The sequence below is a fragment of the Aquarana catesbeiana genome, linkage group LG03 (assembly GCF_042186555.1).
Source record: "Aquarana catesbeiana isolate 2022-GZ linkage group LG03, ASM4218655v1, whole genome shotgun sequence".
In the NCBI taxonomy this organism is placed as follows: domain Eukaryota; kingdom Metazoa; phylum Chordata; class Amphibia; order Anura; family Ranidae; genus Aquarana; species Aquarana catesbeiana.
In genome coordinates, this window is record NC_133326.1 from 724,667,068 (window position 1) to 724,684,010 (window position 16,943).

General features: G+C 43.8%; 1 protein-coding gene across 5 annotated transcripts in view; it reads left to right on the top strand.

Annotated features, from left to right (window-relative positions):
- Positions 1–16,943, top strand: part of CHRNB1 (cholinergic receptor nicotinic beta 1 subunit) — a 152,022-nt gene that overhangs the window by 114,955 nt on the left and 20,124 nt on the right. For 4 of the 5 annotated variants that reach the window (XM_073623268.1, XM_073623264.1, XM_073623267.1 and 1 more), the window contains exons 3-6: positions 9,666–9,811; positions 10,092–10,136; positions 15,075–15,184; positions 16,314–16,422. In XM_073623268.1, coding sequence (XP_073479369.1) covers positions 9,666–9,811; positions 10,092–10,136; positions 15,075–15,184; positions 16,314–16,422 — 410 coding nt within the window. Of the gene's footprint in view, positions 1–3,750; positions 4,177–9,665; positions 9,812–10,091; positions 10,137–15,074; positions 15,185–16,313; positions 16,423–16,943 lie in introns of those variants that run through there. The other variant, XM_073623265.1, reaches the window with a different exon arrangement.

Consider the following 16,943-nt stretch of genomic DNA (forward strand, 5'->3'; position numbering starts at 1 on the left):
GAACGAACACATATGTAAGTCGCGCCCACATATGAAAACGGTGTTCAAACCACACATGTGAGGTATCGCCGCGATCGTTAGAGCGAGAACAATAATTCTAGCACTAGACCTCCTCTAAACTGGGAACCTGTAAAAATTTTTAAATGTCACCTATGGAGATTTTTAAGTACCAAAGTTTGTCGCCGTTCCACAAGCGGGCGCAATTTTAAAGTGTGACATGTTGGGTGTCAATTTACTCGGCGTAGCATCATCTTTCACATTATATAAAAAATTGGGCTAACATTACTGTTTACATATTTTTTATTTAAAAAAGTGTATCTTTTCCCCTAAAAATGGGTTTGAAAGACCGCTGCGCAAGAACCGTGTGTCATAAAGTATTGCAATGACCACCATTTTATTCTCCAGAGTCGCTTATGGAGATTTTTAAGGGTCAAAGTTTGTCGCCATTCCACGAACGGGTGCAATTTTAAAGTGTAACATGTTGGGTATCAATTTACTCTGCGTTACATTATCTTTCACTATATAAAAAAAAATTGGGCTAACTTTACTGATTTCTTATTTTTTCATTTAAAAAAGTGTATTTTTTCCAAAAAAATTGCGTTTGTAAGACCGCTGCGCAAATCTGGTGTGACATAAAGTATTGCAATGACCGTCATTTTATTCTCTAGGGTTTCTGAAAACACCAAGTGTAAAAAATAGGCCCGGTCCTTAAGGGGTTAACTGGATTAGAGAAAAACCAGATGTCCTGCCCTGCCAGACAAGGTTGTGTTGTGTGGCAGAGTTGGGTAAATCTCAGGACTGGATGGACAGAGATACAAATCATTTGGCGTGTTAAACAGCCCCCCCCCCCCGTATATCATCGGTGTATTTATCTGTTTGTCTGGAGTTCACCTCTAAGGCAGGGGAATCTGACGTGACTGACAGTGAATACCGGTTTGGGTGGAACTCAGTGACATTTCCAGAAAAACGAAACAAACACCATAAAGAAGATATTTTTTTACTCTGAGTTTATGCATAGAATACCTTTTCTTTTCTCTCCGGTTGTTCCCCACTTTCTGCACCAATGGGCACTGGAAGGGGCAAATATCAGAGCAGAGGCAAAATGATACCATGACTAACAGGTCTCCATTCATGTCTATTACTACACATCCTCCCACTTACCTGACTTCTTCGTGTCTATGTCACCATCTCCGACCCCACACTCTTCTTCATCACGCTCCCTCTTCTTGTGGATATACATAGGATCTTTGTTCTGTGTTTTCTTCATCCTCTCTGGATTCTGATCCAACCTGAGGGTCCCATGGTAGAAGTTATCCACCATGGTGATGGGGTCTCAAGATGGCATTGAAGGTATAGTGTTCGATGCTATGTCAGGGGTGAGTAACTGGGTGTAGGGTGGTGGAGATGTCTAGTTGGGTGTAGGGGGAGAGGGATGTGGTGTGGGGTATCAGAGATCTGTATCTAGGGGATGTGGTATTGGGTGTTGGGGAAGTGTAACTGAGTGTAATAGGTCAGAGATGTGGTGTTGGGTGTTGGGGATGTGTAGTTGGTTGTAAGGGATCAAGGATGTAAAGTTGGGTGATGGTGATGTGTAGTCAAGTGTAGTGGGATAGAAATGTGGAGATGGGTGTTGGTGATGTCTAGGTGGGTGTAAGGGGACAAGGATGCGGAGTTGGGTGTTGGTGATGGGTAGGCAAATGTAGGGGGACAGGAATGTGGAGTTGGGTGTTGGTGGTGTGTAGCTGGGTGTAATTGGTCAGGAATGTGGTGTTGGTGATGTGTAGGTGGGTGTAGGGGGACAGGGATGTGGTGTTGGGTGTAGGGGGACAGGAATGTGGAGTTGGGTGTTGGTGGTGTGTAGGCAAGTGTAGGGGGACACTTGGTGTAGGGGTGTTGGTGATGTGTAGGTGGGTGTAGGGGGACAGGGATGTGGTGTTGGGTGTAGAAGGACAGGGATGTGGAGTTGGATTTTGGTGATGTGTAGGTGGGCTTTGTGGGACAGGGATGTGGGGTTGGGTGTTGGTGATGTGTAAGTGGGTGTCAAGGAATAGAGATGTGGAGTTGGGTGTTGGTGATGTGTAGGTGGGTTTTGAGGGACAAGGATATGGAGTTGGGTGTTGGTGGTGTGTAGCTTGGTGTAATGGGACAGGGACGTGGTGTTGGGCATGTGTAGCTTGGTGAAAGAGAGAGAGATGTGGTATAAAAGGATAGGGTTGTGTTTTGGGGTGCTAAGGATGTGTAGCTGAGTGTAAGGGGAAGGAATGTGGTGTTGATTGTTGGGGATATGTATCTTGGTGTAAAGGGACAGGGATGTGGTGTTAGCTGTTGGGGATGTGTAGGTAGGTATAGAGGGTCAGAGGTGTGTTGTGTTGGTTGTTGGGGATGTGTATCTTGGTGTAAAGGGATGGGGATGTGAAGTTGGGTGCTGGGAGTGTGTATAATGGTGTAGGGGACAAGGATGTGGTGTTTGGTTTTGGAGATGTGTACCTTGGTGTAGGGGGACAGGGATGTGGCGTCCAGGACAGGTATTGTTGTGTAGGGGGATGGGGATGTGATGTTGGTTGTTGGAGATGTGTATCTTGGTGTAGGGGGATGGAGATGTTGGTTGATGGGGATAGAGATGTGGGGCTGGGGACGTGTATTGTGGTATAGGAGGATGGGGATGTGGTGTTGGGTGTTTGAGATGTGTAGCTGGGAACAAGAGACAGGGGTGTGGTATGGGGGACAGGGATGTGATTTTGGGGATGTGTGGTTGAGTGTAGGGGGACAGAGATGTGGTGTTGGGTATGTGTAGATGGGTGTAGAGGGATGTCAGAGCTGTGTTGTGTTGGGTGTTGGGGATGTGTATCTTGGAGTAGGGGGACAGGGATGTGGTGTTGAGGATGTGTAGATGGGTGTAGAGGGGTGTAGGAGTTGTGTTGTGTTGGGTGTTGGGGATGTGTATCTTGGAGTAGTGGGATAGAGATGTGGTGTGGAGTGTTGGGGACGTGTAGTTGGTTGTAGGTGGACAGGAGTATGGTGCAGTGGACAGGAATGTGGTGTTAAGTGTCCGGAATGAATGTGAGAAGTGTCTCTCAGTCAGATAGATGTGTGAAATGTAGTTCTTTCATTGTATTTTACCGGCTGTCCTGGTAAGCAGACTCCGCCCCGTCCTTTCGGGGCTCATAGACAGAATTATCACATCTAACCAAAACATATTTGAAAACCAGCCAATCAGCAGTCAAAAGCCAATTCAAAAATCATCAGGTGTCATGCTGTGAGCTTGTGCCAATCAAGTCATGGTATCACAAACTACAAACGCACTACAAGATCATCCGACCAACAACTTAAAGGGGAAGTCCAAACAAGCACACAATTCAGTAATAACTTACTGTAGAAAGGAGTGATTCCCCGTGTATTCTGCATTTAAATGCTCTGTTGGCAGTAAAGCTAGCAATCTGTATAAGTATTTATGGCTCAGGGATCTCTGTACAGCAGTATATGTCAGAGCTATATAAATGTATAATAATCCACTGTATATGATGTGACTGGAGGACTACAAGTCCCAGCATGGCCTGTGTACACTGTACAGTATATATCATTGGTTGGTATATAATGACAACACATGTGGTATATACAGTACAGAGCATAGAGTATATATTATATATACAGGGTGGGATACAATGACAGAACATGCGGTATATACAGAGCTGAGTATATATTATATATACAATACAGGGTGGGCGGTATATACAGAGCTGAGTATATATTATATATATACAGGGTGGTTTACAATGACAGCACATGCAGTATATACAGAGCTGAGTATATATTATATATACAGGGTGGGATACAATGACAGCACATGCAGTATATACAGAGCTGAGTATATATTATATATACAGGGTGGTTTACAATGACAGCACATGTGGTATATACAGAGCTGAGTATATATTATATATACAGGGTGGTTTACAGTGACAGGACATGTGGTATGTACAGCCCAGACACATGAAGGATATGACAGGTGCGGAGAGTCTTGGGAATGACACATTGGACCCCCCTGTTGTCCCGTCCGTCACACACACATCCGGCAGCTGCAGCCAATAACCAGGGACGGGGGAGATGGACAAACAGACATGGAGGAGGACAGACGTCTCCTAATAATGCTGCTACTGTGCGGGACACTTCTACAAGGTGAGGACTGGGGGTACAGGGAGTAAGGAGAGGCACATATGAGGGTTACAGGGGGTGAGGAGAGGGATCAGGGGCAGATATGAGGGTATAAAGGGTGGGGAGGGGGATCAGGGGCAGATATTAGGGTATAAAGGGTGAGGAGGAGGATCAGGGGCAGATTCAGGGGTATAGGAGGTGGGGAGAAGACTGGGGGTAGACATGAGGGCTACAGGGTGCTAAAAGCAGCACATATGAGGGTTACAGGGGGTAAGGAGGGGGATCAAGGGTGGATATTACGGTATAGGAGGTAGGAGAGGGGCAGATATGAGGGTATAAATGGTGAGGAGGTTGTTTGGTTGGGTAGACACAAGGGTTACAGGGTATTAGAAAGTGCACAGATGAAGGTTACAGGGGGCGAGGAGGGGCACATAGGGTTATAGTGGGTGAAGAGGGAGATCAGGAACAGATATATAGGTATAAAGGATGAGGAGAGAGATCAGGGGCAGATTTGGGGTTATAGGAGGTGGGGAGAAGACTAGGAGTAGACATGAGGGCTACAGGGTGTTAGAAAGGGCAAATGTGAGGGGTTACAGGAGGTGAAAAGAGGCACATATGAGGGTTAAAGTGGGTGAGGAGGGGGATCGGGGCAGATATGAGAGTTTAAAGGATGAAGAGGAGGATCAGGGTGTCAGAAAGGGCACATATGAGGGTTACAGGGGGTGAGAGATACAGGGGATTTGAAGGGGGCAGCTATAAGAATAATAAGGGGTGAGGAGGGGGATTGGGAGAAAGTATGAGGGTCTAAGGGGTGAGGAGGGTAATTGAGGGCAAACACAAAGGTATATTATTATTATTATTATAATACAGGACCTATATAGCGCCAACAGTTTACGCAGTGCTTTACAAAATAAAAGGGAGACAATACAGTTATAATAAAATAAGATACAAGAGGATTAAGAGGGCCCTGCTCAGAAGAGCTTACAATCTACTAGCTTGGGGATGGGGTGGGGAGAAGACCGGGGGGCAGATATGAGAGTATGAGGGGTGAGGAGGGTGATTGAGGGCAGATATAAAGCTATAGAAGGTGATGAGTAGACCAAGGGGCAGATATTAGGGTATAGAAGGTGGGGAATACTGTGAAGCCGGCATGAGGGTCACAGGGGCAGAAGGAAGCAGATAGGGAAATATTGGGGTCGATGATTGCACTGCAGGGCAGATATAGGTTACAGGGAGTGAGGAGGTGGATTGGGGGACAGATGTTGGGGTACAGGAGGTGGGGGGTGGACGTGCCGGGTAGACATGAGAGTCACAGGGGTTAGAAGGGGAACATATTTAATTAAAGGGGGTGAGGGGGATGGGGGTAGATATTAGTATATGGGAGGCAGAGAGAAGACAGCGGGGAAGACCTAATGGTTACAAGGGGTTAGAAGGGGTGTTAATGAGGGACAGAGAAAAGGGGAATCAGGGACAGATATAGGTTACAGGAGGTGAGGAGGGGAATCAGGGGGCAGATATCAGGGTAAAGTAGAAGACTGCAAGGTAGACATGAGGGTCACAGGGGATTAGAAGGGGCCCATATTAGAGTTATAGGGGGTGAGGAGGGGGATCCATGGCAGATATTAGGGTAAAAGAGGTGGGGAGAAGATTAAAGGCAAATACGAGGCTTACAGGGGGTTATAAGGGGGCAGATACTGTATATAGGTTATAGGGAGTGAGGAGGGGGATCTGGAGAAAATATGAGGGTGTAAGACAGGAGGAGGGTGATCATGGGTGATTAGGGCATAAAAAAGGGTATAGGGGGGTGAGAAGAAGGGTATAGGTGGTGGGAACAGATATGGGAGTTATAGCGGGTTAGAAGGGGGCAAGTATAAGGGTTATATGGGGTGAAAAGGAGGATGTGATGAAAATATGCAGGTATAGCAGTGAGGAAGGGGGTAAGGGAAAGATGAGGGTACAAGGGGTGAAGAGTGTGATCAAGGGCATATACAAAGGAATAGGGGGTAAGGAGAACATCAGATATGACAGTATAATGGGTGAGGAGGGGGAATAAGGGGCAGGTAAGAGGGTATAAGGGGCTTGTAAGTGGGTAGAGGGGTCAGGAGAGGGGCTGGGGAAACATATGAGGATATATAGGTAACATGGGGTAAGGAAGGGATTTAGATATGAGGGTACGGGGGGTAAACATGAGGCTAGTGGGCAGATAGGAGCAGAAAGGGTCTAAGGAAGAGGGCAAATACACGATACAGAGGCTGAGGAGTAGGACTGGGGACAGAAATTAGGGTACAGGGATTAAAGAGGGACACTAAGGGCAGATATAAAATATAAGGAGTTAGGAGGGGGGCTGGAGGGATTTAAGGATACAGAGACTGGGTATTTAAGGGGTTTGGGGGTGAATAAGAGGGTACGGACATGAGAGAGGATAACTCAGGGCAGATATGAGAGTACTAAGGCTGAGGAAGGGGACTATTGTGCAAATAGTCAAAATTATGGTATACTCCGCGCTCAGGATACTATCGGGTTGCAGCCTCCCCTAATCGGTTCACAAAGGAAACTTACAAATGATAAAAACAAAAAAGTGGGGTGAGTGGCGCTACTCTAATAACTAACGGGTAGGGGATTAAAAATGATTAAGTGAAGTGAGGTGGATGGTACTACCTATACTAGGGAAAATTCCTCTCCCTGATTGTGCAAAAAATGTGCACCCTACACGTTGCATTGCTTAAATATTAGATAAACAAATACTCAAATATTAGATAAACAGATATGATAAAAAAATCGTAATAACCACATATGATATACAAAATGTGACCAAACCAAATCAAAAATGGCATAAGAATATAAAGTGACCAAAAAACTAATCATGTGCATAAAAAGTGTAAAACGATAGTGTAATGAATCATAAATAGTTCCCAAATTCATCAAAAATTCATCAGAAAAAAAATTAGTTTAAAAAAAAAAATGTGTATCAAAAAAATCTAAGTGATAAAAGGTCCCAAAAGCAGTGTTAATATAAAATTGGTGAAGCTCCAAAGTAACCAAGTATTCAAACGATCAGGTGACTCTTGTGCTCAGCAGATCAGGAGACTCATGTGCTCCCCCTTATGGATCCTCACTCACCGGCTCCTGTTACCCCTGCAGGGGTGATAGGCATGTATAGATAACCGTGAGTGGTCTCCCTTGATGGCTCTACCAGTGGTCCGTCCGTGGCCTATCGGGCCTCTGCAGTTCGCTCCACCAGATCAGGGCATCCAAACCGGTCATCCGCTCAGCACATCACCAGTCACCGTATCCAAGAAATTATTCAGCAACTTCTCAGGGCTGGGTCCTCATAGGAAAAAACAAGGCTCCCATAGTGACGAAATGCGTAAGATGGAGCCACGCACTCACGTCATTTCCGGTATGGAAGTAGGGAGCCTGGAACGCAGTTGAAGCGCACGCTGCTTAATACTACACTATGGGAGCCATGTTTCTTCCTATGAGGACCCAGCCCTGAGAAGTTGCTGAATAATTTCTTGGATACAGTGACTGGTGATGTGCTGAGTGGATGACCAGTTTCGATGCCCTGACCTGGTGGAGCAAACTGCAGATGCCCGATAGGCCACAGACGGACCACTGGTAGAGCCATCAAGGGAGACCACCCACAGTTATCTATACACCCTACCACCCTTGCAGGGGTAACAGGTGCTGGTGAGTGGGGACCCATAAGGGGGATCACATGAGTCACCTGATCTGCTAAGCACAAGAGTCACCTGATCGTTTGAATATTTGGTTACTTTGGAGCTTCACCAATTTTATATTAACACTGCTTTTGGGACCTTGTATCACTTGGATTTTTTTGATACACATTTTTTTTTAAACTAATTTTTTTTCTGATGAATTTTTGATGAATTTTGGGAACTACTTATGATTCATTACACTATCGTTTTACACTTTTTATGCACATGATTAGTTTTTTGGTCACTCTATATTCCTTATGCCATTTTGATTTGGTTTGGTCACATTTTGTATATCATATGTGGTTATTATGATTGTTTTATCATATCTGTTTATCTAATATTTGAGTATTTGCTTATCTAATATTTAAGCACTGCAAGGTGTAGGGTGCACATTTTTTGCACAATCAAAGAGAGGAATTTCCCCTAGTATAGGTAGTACCATCCACCTCACTTCACGTAATCATTATTAATCACCTACCCGTTAGTTATTAGGGTAGCGCCACTCACCCCACTTTTTTGTTTTTATTGTGCAAATAGTGGCTAAAGAGAGGGGCTTGGTTAGATAGGAGGGTACATGGGCTGAGGAAGGAAACTATTATGCAGATATGAGGGTACAGTGGCTGAAGAAGGGGGATTAGGGTAGATATGAGGGTACAGGTGGTGGGTCTTAGGTGGCAGGTCTTGAGTGGAAGGTCTTAGGTGGCTAGTCTTAGGTGGTGGGTCTTGGGTGGCAGGTCCTAGGTGATGGGTATTAGGTAGCATGTCTTGAGTGCTAGGACTTGGGTAGGGGGTCTTTGATGATGGGTCTTAGGTGGTGGGTCTTAGGTGGCTAGTCTTAGGTGGTGGGTCTTGGGTGGCAGGTCCTAGGGGTTGGGTCTTAGGTGGCTAGTCTTAGGCGTTGGGTCTTGCGTGGCAGATCCTAGGTGGTGGGTCTTAGGTAGCAGGTCTATAGTGATGGGACTTGAGTAGGGAGTCTTTGGTGGCAGGTCTTAAGTGGAAAGTCTTAGGTGATGGGTCTTAGGTGGCTACTCTTAGGTGGTGGGTCTTGGGTGGCAGGTCCGAGTTAATGGGTCTTAGGTGGTGAGTCTTGAGTGACAGGTCCTAGGTGGTTAGTCTTAGATGGTGGGTCTTTAGTGGGGGACCTTTCAATTTTCATTACATATTTTATTTTATACCCAGTGATGTCATTACTGGGTTTCTGTGCTTCTCTATAAACTTCAGACAAGACATGGCTGTTGGGAAGGGCCTGCAGGGTGCTGTACATAACTTCCTGAAAACATCACAGCACCCCGCCTCAGTACTCCTCTCAAGAGCGCGCAGGCCTGATAAAAGCAGTTTAGTAGCTCTTCGGAGGCATTATCAATTATCAAAATGCCTTGATGGGTGGGTGGCAGTCTGAAGGACTGGGTGTTTCTAGGCAGGCTGTATTTACATAAGAAACGCCCACATGTGAAGCCATTTCAGTGCAGGAGAGGAGCCGGTACATCTGTGCAAAACTGAAGTGGAGGCCGGAGGTCAGGTTTATTAACAGCAATGATAAACCACAGCTTCAGGTATAGAAAATGCTGAGAATATCTTGTGTCGGGAGATAATCTCTACACTTAAACAAGTATCAATTTCTCTAATATTCCTCCATACCAGACGAATCATCTCCTGAGATTTCGAAGCTAAAGATACAGGTTTGGTGGTGAGGCATTGTGTGCGATGGCTATAGGGCAGACATTGCTCCTGGGACTGAATAGAGGGAATACATCTGATCTATAGAATATAAAATAGTGGTAATCTGTTTTTCAGGGGTGCTGGCACAAGCCAACAACAAAGAGGGAATACTCCGGGATAAGCTCTTCAAGAATTACAATGTTTACGTTCGGCCCACGAGGACCCCCCAGGAAAAGGTTACAGTACAGCTGGGGATGAGTCTGTCCCAGCTCCTTAGTCTGGTAAGCCTGTCCATATTCTGCATTCAGTTCTGGATGGACAATGTAGTTCCCTGTCTATCCTCTCGAGTCTCCTCCTATGCCATGATGGAAGGGTTGAGTTCTCTATGGCTGAGATGTATGTCTGTGATGTTGGTTCCTTAATTCAGACCGCACTCCACTCTTAACCGACATTCGTAATCTGGCTCTCTACCTGCATTTCATTATGTGTTGGGTCATCGTTGGATCTCGAAGTCCGATTTGTACTCTTATCCCTTTTTTCCACTTTGTTTTCTTTTTTTAGAATGAGAAAGATGAAGAGATGACCACCAGGGTCTACATGAACATGGTATGTTCTATGGGGCTAGAAGCCAGTTTTGTTACATATAAAATATTCATATTTTGTTGTTTATGACAGAAGATCCAGTACTGCCTATCTAACTCATCTCCTAATGGGTTTCGGACCACAACACATGGCGTGGGTGGGACTTAATACAAAAAAGAAAGTTGGGTACCAAAAATATAAACTCCACCCCATTGTATCCAGCCTCACATTTAACTGTGTGCCTAACCATGTGTAATGTGTGCTGGTTTTTACTACAGATCTTTTTGTTTCATATCCCTTTGCAGGGATAAGAAACAGAGAGATCATACCCTCTGTAGAGTCCTGTGTTGTTTGTCAACACAGGGCTCTGGGCTGTGATTGGACACAGACGTTCAGCAGGTCCCGGCCATGAATCATTGGCTGGGACCTGCTGACAGGTTCCCGCCATGTACAATCACAGCAGGTATCAGTGGGGGGGAGTGCCCTAAACCCAGAAACTGGCAGCAACGTACCAGTACGTCGCTTTGCCTGTATGGGCTGCCAATCCGCAGTACATTGCGGGCGGGCGGTTCGCAAGTGGTTGAAGAACAGAACTGAAAACAAATTTTTCTGGACACTTGATAATCTCATTGCCTTTGAGGCCTACAACCCAACAACTTGTGTTTCCACTATGTATTTACTTATGTATCCTACAACATTTGACAAGGAGTCCACTATAAATGGGGAGGCCTTGGAGAATCTTGATGTGTTCCATGAACTGACTTCACGTCTTTAGAAGAAGAGAAGGCAGAGATACATCCAGGGCTTTTTTTTCTCAAACAATAGTTGCTGTAACTTAACCACGGCCCCGCAAAACCCCTCCCCTACACACACTCTCCAAATCACATCAAATAGTGGGCGTGTTCAGTCAAATGTCACAAAAACAGTAGGAGGGTCTTTAAGGGGCATTAAGTAAAAGGATTGCATTGCATACAGAGTGCAGAGCTGTCACTTGTAAACACAGAAACCAGACTTCTGAGTTTACAAATGATTGTGGTGAGCAGGCACCAAAGGGTCTGAGCCAGAGGTGGTGGAACTGAGTTCCACCAAGTTCCCCCTGAAAAAAAGCCCTGGATACATCTATCATCATACTAGTCCCACCGAATTCCATAAGACACGTCAATATTCCCAGCTTTCCAGCTTTGCCCATTGGAAAGCCAAGGGAGGGGGAGGAGAAAAGGGATGGGAAGGGGAGAAAGGAGACTCCCACCAGGTTATAAGAGAGAACATCTTCTCATATTGTCCAAGCCCAAGCCTATGCCTGGTTATGTTAACCCCCACCCGTCACTTACTCATGGTATCCTGGCGATGGAACAGTGCTGCCAGGTAGATCCTTTAGGTCATAAGAATCGTGCCATCGTTGCAACCTATCCTCCCAAATAAATTGTAAGGTAATTCTTTATCTAAGGTATCATATAAGAGGTATGTCCAAAATTCTCTCTGGGACATGGTCCTCTGTGGTAATGACCCACCTCGAAGGTGTGTGGCCAGACCATTTTTTTGTTGGGATAGAGTGGTGAGGGGTTAGGACCCCTGTCAGTTATTTTTTCTCTGGGGAGATTCAGTTTCTCTTTTTATCCTGGTGACCATTAGCACTAAAATTAAAACCTTAAATTTTGGGCTGTTACCACAACAGGAACAAAGGGGAAATCTTCCAATGGGAAAACAAGGTCCAAAACCCAAAGTTCTCATGGAGGACTTATGCAGCCAAAAATCCTCTCCCCTTAACCCTCCATGACCAAGGTCAAAAAAATTCTCTCACTTTGAGAAGATATCTTCCCACTTTGTGTCTGCAGAACAGGCACAGGGCAAATAAAGGGGAAAAAAAATCCTTTAGCACTCCATCTACGACTAAACCGAAAATGTTTAGCTTTAGATATAATCCTATGAATTCCCCCGAAGCAGAATACAGTGGGATCTCAGTCTCAGCAAGAACCTGCTGTCAGAAATAGTTTCTGAAAGAATGAGGCTTTTAGGGCTCTTTCAGATGTTTCTGACTCTTGGCTCTGTGTGAGCTGTAATATGTGAAGAAACAATTCATGTAAATTGTTCTTCTTGCCACCCAAGACTCATCTATACAATGAGCCAGCAGACCTTTGGTGATGGTTTATATATAAGGAGCTCTTCCAGAGTTTAATGTGGTGACAAGTCCTAATAGATGATTTAGGTCATCTATATGATCTAGGAAACATGCCGGGTTCGATTTAACTAACAGGATGAGGCTACCAGTTACTAATTCCATGTTCTTCTCTGTCAGATCTAACACAATTGGAGTAATGAAGAGCAAGCACACACAGAAATCCAATGAGATGTCAAAGAAACATTCCGAACAAAGATCTCCAGTATATACATATCACATAACAAAGTGCAGGAGGAAACAAAGTGGCTCAAATATACAACCTACAACTATACAAAATGCATTGTGAAAGAGTACAAAAACCAATGGCATAACAGTCAGTTGGGAAAATGAGGTCCAAGACCCAATGTTCTCAAGGAGGACCCGTGCAACCATTAAATAATACCTGGAACTCTTGTGGGCTGGCCCATCCGATGTGACACCAGAAGTGATGTCATGACATGTTATTTCCAATGCAACCTGGCTCCCTTTCTCCACCATGGCGTAAGGCAGTATTAACCCCAGGACGGTGGTGGGACGCAGGTTCACTTGGCCTTATCACTTCCAGAATCATAAACACAAGTAAAAGTGAGGCTCTGGATACAGATTTGCAACAGGTCAATCCAATTCTAATTGTGTTGGGGGGATCAATAAGCATTTTTCCCGCACTGGAGGAAATTGGTCAAGGGCTTATGGGGATTTCTTTGACTTCCTGTGGATCAACTGCATACCTCCCAACTTTCTGAGATGGGAATGAGGGACACCTATTAGAAAAAGTATGTAGGCATAGGACACACCCCTTGCCACGCCCCCCTTAAAGGAGAATTATACAAAACAGAATGATTGGTTAAACCCACAAGTGCTTTTTTTTTACCACTACTCTTCCTTTATATTGGCATTTTAGAAATTGGATGAAAGGTTTAGCACTGGGAAACATCTTTTGATAGATAAAAAGTGCATTTTTTATACAACTATATAGATCAAACCAAAATGAGGGACAAATGAGAAGGAATGAGGGACAGAGGGACGTTGCTCCAAATCAGGGACAGTCCCTCCAAATCAGGGACAGTTGGGAGCTATGCAACTGTGGGTGTAGCATTCCTTATATGGACATTTTCTATTCTATTTACTGCAATATGCAGTATGAGAAACACAGGCTCAATAAACAAGCAAACAAGTGTTGTGAAAAAGTACAAATAAAGTCAGCCATCTGCTTAACAGTCAGGTGGGAAAATGAGGTCTGAGACTCAATGTTCTCAAGGAGGACATGTGCAGCCATAAACCCTCTTCTAAATATTACCCCAGACCCCCATCGGCTGGGCCATCTGACAATAAAAATGGGTATTCTTGACTTTTCAATATATATATATATATATATATATATATATATATATATATATATATATATATATATAATTGATTCATAGCAGAAAAAAAGCCAACATGGCCAAACAGCTATCCAGATTTCATCAGGGCTGCAAAAAAAAAAAAAAAAGTAAAATGCAAATATAAAAAAAGTAGCAAACAGAAAAAATAAATATGAAAATAAAAAATGATTATACTGTATATCTATATCTATATCTATATATATATAGATATATATATCTATATATATATCTATATCTATCTATATAGATAGATAGATAGATAGATATAGATATATATACAGTATAATAATTTTTTATTTTCATTTTTATTTTTTTGTTTGCTACTTTTTTTTTTATATTTGCATTTTACTTTTTTTTTTTTTGCAGCCCTGATGAAATCTGGATAGCTGTTTGGCCATGTTGGCTTTTTTTTCTGCTATGAATCAATTTTAGCAAATAAACTCTTGGATGTTTGCTTGGCACGTTCTTTGGACTGTATATACACAGAGTCAGTGTGCCCAGTGATAATTTATAATTACATAGTTCAGGTTGAAAAAAGGCCATTGAGGTCAACCAATGGAAAAAATGAATACATAACTATAATAGAAAACCTCCATCTACAGAACCCTACACCTACCACAGTTGATCTAGAAGAAGGGAAATTAAACCCCTTTAAGCCATGGTCTAATTTGCTTTAAAAAATTCCTTTCCGGATCCCCCAAGGCATTACGAATTTGACTGACCCATTTAAAATCTGTACCCGTGCCTTGTTTTTGCTTGTCTTTATGACTCTGGCCCCATGCACCTGTGTCCCACCACCATCTTGGGGTTGACAGCCCTTGTGTATAGGCTGCCTTACCCAATGGTTGGCGGTGAAAGGGACTCAGGTTGCATTGGAAATAACGTGTCATGACATCACTTCTGGTGTCACATCGGATGGTCTAGCCCGCAGGAGTCTTAAGTATTATTTAAGGGAAGATGGTTTACGGGTGGACAGGTCCTCCTTGAAAACGTTGGGTCTTTGGCCTCACTTTCCCACCTGACTGTTCTGCTATTGGTCGACTCTTTTTGTACTTTTTCACAGCACCCACGTAGGATCTGGGTCCGTGAGTCGTGACGTCACTTCCTCTGTGACACCAGATGGTCCAGCCAGTGGGAGTCCTTGATATTTTTATGGGAAGAGGGTTTATGGATGCACATGTCCTCCTTGAGAACGTTGGATCTTGGGCCTTATTTCCCACCTGACTGTTATGCGATTGGTTCACTCTTTTTATGTTTGCATTAGTAAATGTATGTTTGTTCTTCTGCTTCATTGTTCTAATTATGTTTTGGGAAGAGGGAGGATGCCACCCTTTTGAATTTAAAGCACCCCTTAAGAGCTGGATATATGCTCCTATGGACTGTGCACAAGGGGCAAAGTAACCATTTCTTTATTCTCAGGCCTGGAATGACCTTCGCCTCACCTGGGACCCATCAGAATATGGCGGCATCCAGACTCTGCGGATTGGCTCCGACAGTGTGTGGAAACCGGATATCGTCCTTATGAACAAGTGGGTGTCTGAATATACTATTGCAAACCACAAAGGTGGGATTTGTAGTCTTGACATTCCAGTCATGCCCTCACTTTAGTTTTGGGGGCCCAAGAAGTCCTTTCAGAGGTCAGGCTGTTCATCAATGGTCCTGCTAACCTCATTCATAGGGCTCAGCATCACATGTGGGTGCTACTTAGTAGACATGTGCAGAACAAAAAATGTGTTTTGTTTTGTTTCAATTTGTTAATTAACTAATTTTGTTTAGTTAAATTTGTTCAATTCGTTTTCGGAATACATTTATGTTTGTTTCGTTTATTCGGTTTCGAATTCAATTCAGATTTTCCGAACTCGTCTGAACTGAATTCAATTTGACTGAATTTAATCCAATTCGACCGAATTCAGAAATTTTGAATTATTTTTGTATATGGCTGTCAAATTCCAATTTCACATCTAAGAATTGCAATATGTTTACATTTCATATTAGTTTCCAAATTCAAAGCAAATTCATATCTGAATAGAATCTGATTTTCGAATTTCGTTATTTTGTACGTATTTCATTTCGTTATTTCAGGGGATCTGTTTTTCATTCATTACTATTGTGATTTGGAATTTAGATACATCCAAATTTGCGAATAACAAACAATTTGTCCGAATTTTTTAATTCGGAACTAAACGAATTGCACATGTCTACTACTACAACCTGCTTAGGACCACATACCTCTCCAGACTGACATTCGTCCATCACAGCATTTTTGACATTTACATAACTCCTCCCAAGAGGAGCCAGCCCACTGTTTGCATCAGAACTGAGGGCTCCTGGGGTGTTTTTTAAACCCTTGTCAGGTTTTATTGTTGTCTATATCCATGCTATTGCTACTAGGACTGAAAGTAAGGTAAAGTCCACATTTTTGAGGAACAGAGGGAAAATTTCATTGACTTCAATTGTCAGGGGGGATTTTTCTCTCTTCTTGTGATTACAGGACAGGTAATGAAGGGAACCGTTAAAGAGTTTTAACCCTTCCCTGCTCTATTCTGGCAGTGTGTAAGATGGTCCTTAGCCATATGCATGACATCTTTTTGGATATTAAATGGTCCTATCCAGTTTTTGTTTCCCCAACTCACTGACTCTTGTTTTCTCCTCTCCCAGCAATGACGGTGAATTTGAGGTTGGGCTTGCGGTTGAAGTCTTGGTTAACTGGAAAGGCAATGTCACCTGGCTGCCCCCGGCCCTCTATCACAGCAGCTGCCCCATCGAGGTGACTATCGCCCATCAAACTGTGTTCTTAATCCATCGCTATACTGTTTTATCATTGAGATAAAATACAAAGAAAGGAACATTTAGCTTCAGCTCTCCAAAGTCTGGTTTGAAGGATCTCAAGTTAACTTTTTCTGAGTTTGGAATAAATAAGTTGTGAGTGAAAAAGTACACTATGTGGCCAAATATTTGCTGACATCTGACTGTCACACCTCTATGATCCTGTTGGACATCCCATTCCGATACCATGGCCATTATTATGGAGTTGCCAGGTACTCCATGCAGGGATGGTGGGAACCCCTCGTAATGGGCACAGCAGGTGTACAGACCTGGGAACTCAGCACAGGGATGGTGGGAACCCCTCATAATGGGCACAGCAGGTGTACAGACCTGGGAACTCAGCACAGGGATGGTGGGGACCCTCATAATCAGCACAGCAGGTGTACAGACCCAGGAACTCAGCACAGGGATGGTGGGAACCCGGCTTATGTTGCCCCGTGTTTGAAAATGCTTCGGCAGTGG